Source organism: Ascaphus truei, chromosome 19 (assembly GCF_040206685.1).
Source record: "Ascaphus truei isolate aAscTru1 chromosome 19, aAscTru1.hap1, whole genome shotgun sequence".
Classification (NCBI taxonomy): Eukaryota; Metazoa; Chordata; class Amphibia; order Anura; family Ascaphidae; genus Ascaphus; species Ascaphus truei.
In genome coordinates, this window is record NC_134501.1 from 38,572,317 (window position 1) to 38,585,190 (window position 12,874).

General features: G+C 42.2%; 1 protein-coding gene across 2 annotated transcripts in view; it reads right to left on the bottom strand.

The window, feature by feature from the left end:
• TOX3 (TOX high mobility group box family member 3) overlaps positions 1-12,874 on the bottom strand; it is a 160,509-nt gene that overhangs the window by 29,599 nt on the left and 118,036 nt on the right. For both annotated transcript variants that reach the window (XM_075577152.1, XM_075577153.1), the window contains exon 5: positions 9,050-9,301. In XM_075577152.1, the coding sequence (XP_075433267.1) occupies positions 9,050-9,301 (252 nt within the window). The remainder of the gene's footprint in view (positions 1-9,049; positions 9,302-12,874) is intronic.

Consider the following 12,874-nt stretch of genomic DNA (forward strand, 5'->3'; position numbering starts at 1 on the left):
CAACGTCTATCTTTTGGGTATCTCAAATCATCATTTAAAACTGACAAAGACGGAGGGGCTGTGGCTGTGTACATTTTTCACGGCTGTTTATTGTTCCTTTGGAAAATGGGGGTTGTTAAATGGATATGTTGGAATCTGCAAGCTTGGAAAAAATAGCCGCTTTAATGTGGAAGAAAAGAAAATGCATATTTTCCCAAATGCCCCTTCCTGCCATTCCTCATTTATTAAACATAGCTTTATTCCTACTGCAAATATGCTGGGGCTATATTAATTATATTACATCGACAGCTTTATTACATAACACTGCATAGGTATGAATAGTGCATATAAATATTAAATGAGCACACATAGAAAATATACATTTATGTAATGTATGCATTCATATTACATGCATGTGTATGCACTTGCTATATTCTCTATTTGATATACTACCATATTCACCTATTATATATACATAAAGATATACACATACTGTATGTACAGGCATACCCTGCATTAACGTACGCAATGTACTTAAAGTGAAGCACTCCATTTTCCCCACTTATCGATGCATGTACTGTACTGCAACGTTATATACGTGCATAACTGATGTAAATAACGCATTTGTAACAGGCTCTATAGTCTCCCCGCTTGCGCACAGCTACGGTACAGGTAGGGTGCCGATATTGCTGTTCAGGACGTGCTGACAGGCGCATGCGCAAGCTGCTGTTTGCCTATTGGGCGATATGTCCTTACTCGCGAGTATACTTAAAGTGAATGTCCTTAAACCGGGGTATGCCTTTATTTTGTATAAATATGTGTGTGTATAAATGTGTGTGTGTATAAATGTGTGTATATAAATAGTGTGTGCATAAATATGTGTGTGCATAAATATGTATGTGTGTGTGCGTTTGTATCAATGTGTGTTTGTGTGTGTTTCTGTTTCTGTATTGTGAAGCATACAGAATTTGCCATGTTACCATTAGTAAAACACAGGCATTTAGAAATGTGGGTTATAAATTGCCCTGTTTCTGTACATAACTTTATATTTCCAAGCCTAGTAAACTATATACTGCAGGCCCCATGATACAATTATGATAGCGATGATTTAAAAAAAAAAAAAAAAAGCAATATTGCCTATAGAACAAAAACGGTCTTCTGAAACCTAAAACTGTATTGTTGTTGTATAGTATCCAAACGTATATTTATTAAGATAACAAGCATCTTTCTTTGCACTTTATAGATCTCCAGATGTCCATGAAGCAATAAACTAAGGTACTGATCATTTTTAACAGACGTCCTCAGGGAAATATATGAGGGGAGTGTAAAAATATTATTATTTAGTTGGCCAGCATGAACCCTAAGGGAAGCATCGAAGAACCTTGACATAACCTATTTTTAACCATACCTCTGGCAATTGTGCATTCAACTTTATAGGTGGACGTGTCAAGTAGTTCGCAGAACGAAGATGCATGGTATTAATCATGATTCTGACTGGCTGCATTTGTTTTCAGTATCACTTCAAAATCTCCTGGCATTTCTTCACGGAGATGGACAGGCCGACTGGAGATAGGAGATGCCGCTGCCGTATAAGTATTGCTGTTACGTGTAACCCCTTGTAACATGTATGCAGCACTCAAACCCACTGCCCCCTACCAGACTTCTCTCCAGTGTGCGCTCAGCATGCGACTCATGGTAGGCATGACATCAGCCATTGGCAATGGACTTGAGAGAGGAGGGACTAAGGTGAGAGGAGTCTTTAAGAGGGACTAGTGGAGCATGCAGGGAGCAGAGATGCTGCCTCCTGAGGGATCTCAGGATTGACCAGTGGTGAAGAGCCAGGCAGCAATATGCACAACCTTAGCGGATGCTGACCGAAAGGAGTGCAAGTTGCCTCCACGAGTGGGGCCCAGCGGAGCATCCATCGGACATCCTCAGGAGGCACGCACACCGTCACAGGGGATCCTAAACGGAAGCCAAGTTAAGGGTACCGAAGCATTTGCGAAGTACAAGCCTCTAATGTAAATACCCCAATTAAGTGCTCCAACAGTGTGCCGACACTTTCACACAGGCCCTTATACATAGGGTCGGGTGATATTAGAGAGTGACACGAACACACACTTGCGCAGCGTTTGGTGGGGAGTGTTTATGTTCTAATGTATTACAGTACATCTACATTGAATGATCCTACAGTTGAGGATCACATGGTTTACCTGGGTATATGAAGACAATTACCTTAAGAATACCATTGTACTATAAATATTACTGTAGTCTGCCTCCCTTTGTCTGACTTAAGGCAACGTGTGTGGTAAGATATTTAGAGGGAGGACTCAGGCCCCTGCCTCAGCATTAGGTGTTAGTCTGAGGTAAATTAGAGGGGTTACATACGTCAATTTAATAATTGACTCACAATGAAAGAAAAGAGGTTCTCCCCTATCCTATAGAAGGCATTCTTCAGTTTATCTAAATACAGAAAAATAAGCGAACAGTTCAATGGGAGAAAAAAAGAGAAAAAAAAAATATATATATATATATATCAGTGAGTACAGACACTGACTGGCACTGAGTCTGAAGCAGGGGAACCTGGTTCAGTTCCGGTGTCAGCTCCTTGTGACCTTGACCAAGTCACCCCAGGCACCAAAAACAGATTGTAAGCTCCACGTGGCAGGGACTGTGTCTGCAAAATGTCTCTGTAAAGTGCTACATAAAACTAGCTGCGCTACACAACAACAAACCATTATTATTATTATATTATTAGACACAATCCACGTATGCGATTTTTGGGGCAATTCTCTTTTCTTTTTTAACATAGTATGGAAGCAGGGGGTCTCTGGAGCTGGACCCCATTCAGTTCAGCTCCGGGGGCCTTGCTTTCAGATATACAGACCTCGGTAGAAGGTGCCGGTAGTCACTCCGCTCGGCTAGCAAGGATCACGTAATAGCGGAGTTTCAAAGCTCCCGCGTCCTGCAGGCCAACAGGAAGCTGTGACATCATCAGATGTGCCTTCCTATTGGCCCGCGTGACACAAGAGCTTTAAACTTTACCAATATACCGGCACCCCCTTTGGAGGTGTGTATCTTGGGAAGCAGGGGGTCCCTGGAGCTGAAATGAATGGGGTTCAGCTCTGACAACCCCATCCTTCAACCCTGTTCCATTTTTTTGTTCACCATATACAGGAGGAAGAGGGTCCCCAGAGCTGACTCGTGTTCTTTTCAGATCCAGGGGGACCCCCTGTTTCCTGAGATTCACACCAGAAAAGGTGTCACCAGTAATTCCAAGAGGTGTAAATCTCCCGCCTCCCCTTGGTCTCCGTGGCGCAGGAGATTTTAACCTCCATTTTGTTTTCTCTGGAGGAAATGCTACCGGCAGCACCTTCTCTGCTAAGTACCTTGGGGAACACGGTGTCAATGTGGGTCAGCTTCAGAGACCCCCTGTTTCCTCATGTGGGTGTGGGGAGGAGGGGGGGGGGCAAAAACTACTCCTGTAATTGCCCTAAGGATTAAATGTTATATTCACGGGCATAGTCTTATTCCACTGATATCTATTTTACAGATAAGCAGGAATTATAGACCGGAGGATTAGGGGGTGGCGAGTTGTCTATGGAAAAGCAGGGTCCTTATACTTATTATATTACATAAGTATTGTAAAATGTACCTGGAGAATTTGACCACTAGGAAAACCGTTTATACAAATACAGCTCAACCCCCTTATAACGCTGTGCTTGGGGTCCAAAGTATCACATCGCACTATAGGCAGATCACGCTAGAAATAATGTACAATTGTATGCATTGTACAATAAAGTATTTAAGATACCAAGAATCGTGTTGTAAAGTATTCATAAATACAAAAATTGGGAGCCACGGTTGTATCGCGTTATAAGCGGATTCGCGTTGTAACGGATCGCGTTATAACGGGGTTGACCTGTATATTTATCTGTCTGAGATTTTTTTGAAAAGCTGCAAACAACAATTTAAGTCACGAAATACATCACTGCCATACTGTAGCTCATTTTAACCGCACCTTCAAACAATACCCTAATACTATTGTATCGAAAACATGGTTTATTTTGCGTCCATGCTATAATTATTTTTCTACCCCCGCCCTTATTAATTTAATTGATGCTCAATTCAACTGGCCATGAAATGACATGTCATAGGTAAAGTATTCTGTATTTATTCCCCAAAGCGTGTGCCGCGTAACAGTATCAGTACAGCAAGTTACCCAATAACTAATTGCAATGATTCATTTCTGGCTTATTGATAAATATTTGCCCCTGCCAGTAAGAGCACACGGACATCTTATTAAGAACCGTCAACATAGCGATTTGGGGAATTTTAATGAACTGTGTAACAAACACAAAGGCCAAGCAATCTAGATAATAAATTGGCCCATTAACACAGGCAGGTGTAAAATTAATTCATGCTAGATTTGTGCTCTTGCTCTGTTATGCATCCTTATGCAGGAGAAAAGAGAACGTCTTGCTGGAATCATTACTGTAGTTATGTATATTAGTTACGTAAATTAATAACAAGGGCTCCGTTCTGCGTGTTGAGGTCTTTCTGTTCTGCCATGTGAAGCACGACAATAGTTTTGCGGCGCGGTTCTGAGAAAGCCTCTCTAGGTATCGTACCTTCTTTATGATAGAGAGAGAGAGATGGCAGATACAGTAGAGCTCTTCAAAAAAAGGTTTGACATCCCTTAAGGGAAAGGAGATTTCACCAGCAACAAAGGTAAGGGCAGTTACAGTGTGGGATTCATTATACATGGAGACTGTGATGGCAGATACAATAGATATCTTCAAAATAAGGTTGACCTGCATTGTAGAAAGTAAAGGTATTATTATTATTATTTATTATTATTAATAAAATATTTTACCAGGAAATAATACATTGAGAGTTACCTCTCGGTTTCAAGTATGTCCTGGGCAAAGGGTTAAATGACAAATAATACATGGTTACAAATACAATTACATAAGTGAACAGGGTATACATTATATACAAGACATTGCATGCACAGTTAAGATACTATATATTATGGGCGTATGTAACAGTTACAGACCAGATTAAAATGTGAGACAGCTTTGGTTTGAAAGAACTTAAACTGGTGGTGGATGTGAGAGACTCCGGTAGATTGTTCCAGTTTTGGGGTGCACAGTAAGAGACGGTAAGAGAAGGAGGAGCGGCCGGATACTTTGTTGAGCCTTGGGACCATGAACGGTCTTTTTGAGTCTGATCTCAGATGATAGGTGCTGCATGTGGTAGGGGTGAGGAGCTTGTTCAGATAGATAGGTAGCTTGCCCAGAAAGTATTTGAAGGCAAGACAGGAAAGGTGAACCTGGCGCCTAGACTCAAGTGATGACCAATCTAGTTCTTTGAGCATTTCGCAGTGATGTGTGTTGTAGTTGCATTGGAGAACCAAACGGCATATTGAATTGTAGAGGGTGTCCAGTTTGCTAAGGTGGGTTTGAGGTGCCGAGCCGTATACTATGTCTCCATAGTCGATAATTGGCATTAGCATCTGCTGTGCGATACGCTTTCTGACCAGGAGACTTAGGGAGGATTTGTTCCTATAAAGTACACCTACTTTGGCATAGGTTTTGGATGTCAGGGTATCAATGTGCATCCTGAATGTTAAGTGGGAGTCAAACCATATGCCCAGGTATTTAAAACTAGTGACAGGAGTTAGGGTGGTGTTAGCGTTGGTTCTGATCTGGAGCTCAGTCACTGTAAGCTTTAAAAATGTAGTCTTGGTCCCAAATACCATTGTTACAGTCTTGTCAGTATACAGTCTATACAGGAATATACCAAATAAGTAAACAGGGGAAGGATGTTGATCCAGGAAGTAATCCGATTGCCAGTATTTGGAGTCAGGAAGGAATTTATTTTTCCCCTTATGAGACTTCGTTGGATAATGTGTCACTGGGGTTTTTTGTTTGCCTTCCTCTGGATCAAAATACTGTAAATACAAATATAGGATAAAGTATCTGTCGTCTAAATTTAGCATAGGATGAACTTCATGGATGTATGTCTTTTTTCAACCTCATCTACTCTGTAACTCTGTAACTATGTAACTATGTATGAGGAGTGTCTATTAGTGTAAATAGTGGGGATGTTTCAAGGAGAAGCAATATATTCACTAACGTGATTTCTAAAAAATATATGTTTGCGTCAATTTGCAAATGTCGAGTATATTAAAACGTGGGGGTTTATTTTACATCTTATGCGGATTTCTTTTTGAGCTGTAGGATTTATAGATGTATTAGACTTCGTTGCTCTCACTGACAACACAACAAAAACTGAAACCCACAAAGGACACTAAAGTATTTTTGTGATTTTAGTGTCCTTTGTGGTTGTCAGTTTTTTACCTTGTACAGCTTTTTCCTTTGTGGATATTTTTCCTCTGTGTGCTAGTAATTTCTACTTACAGCCTTAGGCTATGGCCCCGCTGTCTGCGCTGCACGCGCGCCTGCGAGGCAAGCGGCGTGTCCAGCCGAGTTCCCCGGTCTGCAGTGAGCTGCAGGGGGAAAGACAGGGGGGGCGTGACAGGGAAGTGATGGGGGCGCGGCCATTAAGTCATCCGGCAGGTTCGCCCTCATTGGCTGAACAACCACGGGGCGTGGCCTAGCCCTCCGTTGCTAGTGTTAATCCCAATTTTCAGGTCTGCCTGAAAAACTCCCCGTGCAGCGCGGCGGCCCCCCCTCGCAGCGGGCCCGGCCCCATTGAGGGGCGGCTCTTGTCCCCGCAGCGCCTGCCATAGCTAGCGCTGCAGCAGCCAGCGGGAATCTAGCCTTATGTGTTAACAACTAGTGTTGTACAGCAGGGCCCCGCTCATACAGCGGGTTCCGTTCCAGGCCGCCGCTGTAAAGCAGAAATCGCCGTAAAGCGGGACCCTACTGTACTGTATTGTACCTTTGAAAACAAAGTTGCAGAGCTCTAAACAGACTGTTTAGCTGACAAATGGCATCTGACAAGGAGTTGCGCACGCACTAAAACTGTTGTTTAGTGACAGCCGGATACTTTGCTGCTGTGCATGTCATACCGAAAATGGCCGGAAAAACGGAACAAGCGCCGAACTTAATGAAAATGGGTATACATTGGGAAACGCTGTATGAGTGGAACGCCGTAAAGCGGAGCGCTGTAAAGCGGGGCCCTACTGTATATACATTTTTGTGAACTAGTTATTTCTTCATATAGCCTACTGTGTTAACAGCTATTGTTGGATAATCATGGTCACACAGTGTATGCTTTACTATTAAGTTGATAAATAATTGCATTTCTTCTGAGATTACTTGTTGTGGTCTTTCTTGATATACTTTTTAGAGTGCGGGGACCGCCCCCTTGCTGTTCATATTCCCACAAAGTAGTAACATTTAGGAAACTACCTACAGCCTTGAAATCCCCCCCAATTGTTTACTTTCTCGCAGAATGGTAAAAGAGTGGCAGTTCTAGGATTTAATTATAACTATTTCACAATCCTACGGTTAGATCCTGTTGCTTTATAGCGGAGTGATTATTATAACTGAAACCCCTCTAATTTTAGCTCTCAGATTTACAACTATCGCTGAGGCCTGAGTCCCGTGTCACTTACTGGGCCGAACGTGACCTATGGTCAGACGGCAGGAATAATACAAACACATTATGGGTAATTCAACTAGTTTACTACACACTTAATAACGTGAATACCTTGTGATCCTCAGCAGAGGTTCACTACACACTGTACACCCTTTCAACACAATCCCCAAATGGCGCTGTGTGGGTGTGAGTCAGTGTCAGTGGTGTAGTAGCCACCCAATCCTGAGTATGTTGGCTTATGATGGTGACGGAACACCATGGGAGCTCGTGTTGTACTGAAATCTGTTGAAGGCCTGTTCTTTGAAAAGGTGCGTCGGTACCACTGTGTTTCTATAGCCGTTGAGGGTCCCCTCCAGCGGTGCCCGATCTTTTAACCACTCTGCAACTGTACAGTATCTCGCAGCTCCTGTCACCACGTGCACTATCTCTGCAGACCTCGAATGAACCTGCTGTGCTCAGGTCCGCGCAGATCTAATCCAACATGGCTGCCTCTCCATTTTAAAGGCTCCTCTCCCTCATAGTCCCTCCTCCCCCACAGCTGTTGTTATTATTGGTTACTCTCATGTCCATCACAGTCACGTTGGAGAGGAACCTGCCAGGGGGCAGTGTGACAGTGTGTGAGCTCACACACACACACACACACAGGGGGTTTACATGATTATTATTCATTCCATGTCTCAATTCACAGCATGAATTGTTGAGCATATATGGGTTGGCATAGAGCAGGAGCGGTCAACTCCAGTCCTCAAGGGCCACCAACAGGCCATGTATTAGGAATATCCCTGCTTCAGCACAGATGGCTCAATCAGGGATATCCTGAAAGCCTGACCTGTTGATGGCCCTTGAGGACTGGAGTTGGTCACCCCTGGGCTAAGGTAAGGTCTGAAGAAGGCTTGTTGGGTTCAGTTGGGAGCGGCGTCATGTGATAACACTTTAACCCTTTTACCGCCTGAACATTCAGCAGCGGAGTGCAGAGCAGTGAAAGGGTTCACAAGCCTATAACTGTCTGGGTTGGACTTACCCACCCTCTCTCCCCCTTCTTGGCCTCCTCTTCCCCCCTACCCCCCTAGTACCCTACAATGGAATTCCCCCGCCGGGCCCTTCATGTAAATATTTATCACTGTATGACAAATATCAAAATATTTACTTAAATGAAATACTTAAATGATTACATAGTAAGCAAACAACAGCTCTGATTACACGTTTTGATTTTTTCAGCAAATTCACATTTTCCTGATAATCCAAAATAAAGGGACTTTAGGCAAAAGCAAACTACGGAACATTTTTTTAGAACAAAAAAAATGGTTTCACGTGCACATCTCATATACTGCATATCTGTGTGTGTGTTTGTGTATGAACACACACACACGTATATATATATATATATATATATATCCACACACATATTTATACAGATAAAAATAAATACATAAAGTCACTGTGCGATGATCTTCTAACATAGATACAATATAAACAGAATGGTAGAAACCAAGCTTACCATTGTCAAACCATTGCTGTGAATTATACCCTCCTGGTCCATGAGATTTCGAGATATGGTAATAGAAGGAAGGTCAAGACTTTGAGGTGGAAATTGGGGTACATATTCGTTCCCTTGAGCAGACAGCGCTTCTCCCATTACTTGAAACGGCAGCAGGACATCGGTCATGCCAAGAGAAGGGTCTGTTTCTGGAGGTGGAGTGATGGGTGGGATCTCAAATTCTTCGTCTCCAAGACTGGGAGTGTGGAATGTCTGTTAAATGGAAAACAGAAACCCATCTTTTACAAACGGGTGCTAATTTTAGGCCTAAAACTAAATCAACAAACACTGTGCAAGGCCCAAACTAGTGAGATTTAGGGGTTCGGGACCTAAAAATGGCATTTAAAACTTTGTACATTCAGAGGCCTGGCTCGTAAGAGGCCCTTGTGATGTACCTGATACGTCATGGCCTTCTTGCTTGTCTTCCAGTGGAAGCCATGACCAGCGCTCTACAGAAAGCTGTTCGCAACCTGAACAGGGGGAGGGGGAGGATCTCCCCTTCCATTTATGCCACCAGATAATGTCACTGTCATGTGATCGCTGAGGAGTGGTCACATGATTGTGATTTTCCGGGCCAGGCCGTGGCCCTTGAGTGCTCGACCCTATCCGGCACTTAAAGGGGTTAATAGAAAAGGGCTAATTTTTTGCGGTGAGACTACTGCACCACAGAAATTTCCAACGCACAGTAAACATCAGTGACACCGACTCCAAATTAGTGATTCTCAGTCTAATCAGTGAGTGATGACATGCCGGCAAACATGGCATGAATATCCCCCATTGGTTTGTAAACGGTTAAAATGGTACCACATCCCAATTATCCAAATGAACACCAGGGACCCATGGCACCAAGGCAAACTGGGTATGTTTGGGGGCCATTGTCAAAAATGGTGCAGTGCAATACGTCAACGCAAACATTCACTGCATTGATACACCATATTATTCCTACACTACGGGTTCTCAAAATATAATTTTCTTCATTCAGTAAACGGCTAATTATTTCAGTATTGTAATCTTCTATTCTATAAACTCTGATAACCGAGTTGCGTTTCTAACGACCATTTAAGATGTACCATTTTGGCCATTTTGACATGTACTTTTAAGCATCATTACTGGGCTAGAACAAAGAGCACACATGTTTATTTTGCCATCCTATTCAGAAATCAAAAGAAAAACTTCTGCTGAGCAGGTTGTGAAAGCACATGCAGATTATTCTGATTAAAGATTTAAGTCTAATTATCATATGCTTTTAATGGTGTACCAGTATTAACAGTTTTTTAATGCGTACCTAATTAGCAACATCTGTCTTTGTTTGAGCAACAGATACATTAGGTCTAGCTGCATATCAAATTGCCCATTTATTGATACCTAAGTGTCAGAAAAAATAGCTCACATTATAAAATACTCATGCACCATAAATTCTGACAATCGTGAACAACACAGCGCAGTACAATCTGCCCGTGTGTGCTTCTGTTTTATTTTATACACACTAGAAAACACAAATTGTTATATTAATGTTTTCAGTGCATTTTCCTATTTATCTCCCTGTAATATAACATTGTCTGATATTGGTCACCGTACAAATTATTCGGCGGCGGCAGCAGCAGCAGCAATGATGATTCTAACACCGTTTCGGCAAATTTTCAAGGTGGGCGGCTGTGTTTGGACAGTGGACAGGTTGTGAAATAAACTCTGGCTGGGATGCAATACAGCGTTTATTTTAATCATCATCGATGGTACTTTACTACAAGTCTAAGGTCTTATTCATTGTAGAGTTCTGTTTAACTAAACTCAGGTGAGCTACACGCGCGGTGATGACTTGTTTTATGCCATATCTACAATTTGAAATAAATCTATAACATTTATGTTTTATTATAAAGCCATACAACCAACATTCACAGAACCTCTATATAAGCATAATACTATAATTTATATATATATATATATATATATATATATATATATATATATATATATATATATATATATATATACCCCCTGCTTCCCATGTTACAGGCCACGGTATGGGGTGTCAGTATCTCCTGTGTGTTTAAATGTCCTGATCACGTGACGCGGGAGATTTAAACAATGCAGGGAGATAATGGCATCCCATACTGGGGGCCTGTAACTCGGGAAGCAGGGGGTCCCCGGGGCTGGAATTAATGCGGTTCTGTTACAGAGACCCTCTGCTGCAATATTCTGTTATTAAAATTTACATTAAAACAACATCACTAACTTAGCCACGAAGGCAATGAAGGGGTTAAGCCACAGTACCTGGTTTCTTGGGCTATAGGGGGTGGGTACTTGGCCCAGAGTGGGTGGTTAGGCCTACCAGGAAGGTTGTGGGAGGAATTAAATCCTTCATTACCATAGTGGTGGTAACCACTATGGTAATGAAGGGGTTAACCCCTCCCTCTACCCACCCAAGAGGCCTAACTATCCACCCTGGGGCAAGTACCCCCTTCACCCACCTCCTCTACCCCCAAGAAACATTAAAACACAACAACCCTACTACCCAACACATTTACCCCTCCCCCCACTCCCCCCCCCCCCCCAACACATACAGTACAATAATGGGCAAAACTCCTGTTATCCAGATATGGATAATAGCGCATTTTCCCATTAAAAATAAAACATTACCCAGCCAGCATAACGTGAATTAAAGTTGTACTTACCCCTGCCAGAATATAGGCTGTCCTCGTCTTCCTCCGTGTCTTCCTCGTCATCCATGGGCAGCAACATTACAATAAACAAACAAATTACTTGTCACTAACTCCTTAATCACCTTAGTGGTTAGTAACCGCTATAGTAATTAAGGAGTTATCTCCCCTCACCTCCTACCCACCAAGGAGGCCTAACCACCCTCCCGGGGGCAACTACCCCCACCCCCTCTACCCATTGATTGCCACAGTAGTAAACCATGCCCGATTGCTAAATTAACAATGAATGGGCAAGCTAAACAAAACACAACAAAAAATACAATACATTACAATTAAATAAAAACAAACATTTGCCAACAAATGCATAGATGTCACTGTGATTATATATTATATATACCCAGAATGGGGCATAGATAAGCACATTGGCAGTAAATGGGCAACCTAAAAAAAATACACATTTAAATAAAATACAATCAATGTGTTTCTTACCTTTGCTGCATACACCCCGGTCCTACTCCAGCACCATCTATTGAGCCACAATGCAATACTTCTCAACAGCCATTCAAAGAAGTCCATGGTCCTCTGTTGAATGAAGAGATGTCTACGGTAAGTTCTTTCCTTCTTTCTTTTATTTCTTTCTTTCCTGCTTTCTTCTTTCTTTTCTTCTGTCTTCTCTGTGTTACAATCCAAAAGAGACTGGAGATGTTGCGCCATTATGTTTACTCTGTGCCCAGGACATACTTGAAAACGAGAGGTAACTCTCAATGTATTACTTCCTGGTAAAATATTTTATAAATAAATAAATAAATTATCTTCTTGGCCTCAAATGAGACAGGACAGGCCTTATACAAAGCCTGCAACATCACATTTGAGTGTCAAATGGTACACCCCTAATCCAATTGGTTGGTGTACCATGTGACAGGTTCCATTTTTTTAAAGGATGTATCATCATCAAAAAGGGAGGGAAGCCAGCCAATCAGGTAGTATATGCTTCCCTCCCTTTAAAATGACGTCACTTCGGCAAAAAAAAGAAAATGGCAGCCATCACATGTTCACCAACCAATCAGATTGGTAGATATATCATGTGATGCCTTTCCTTTTTTGGAGGGAGGCATGCTACCTGATTGGC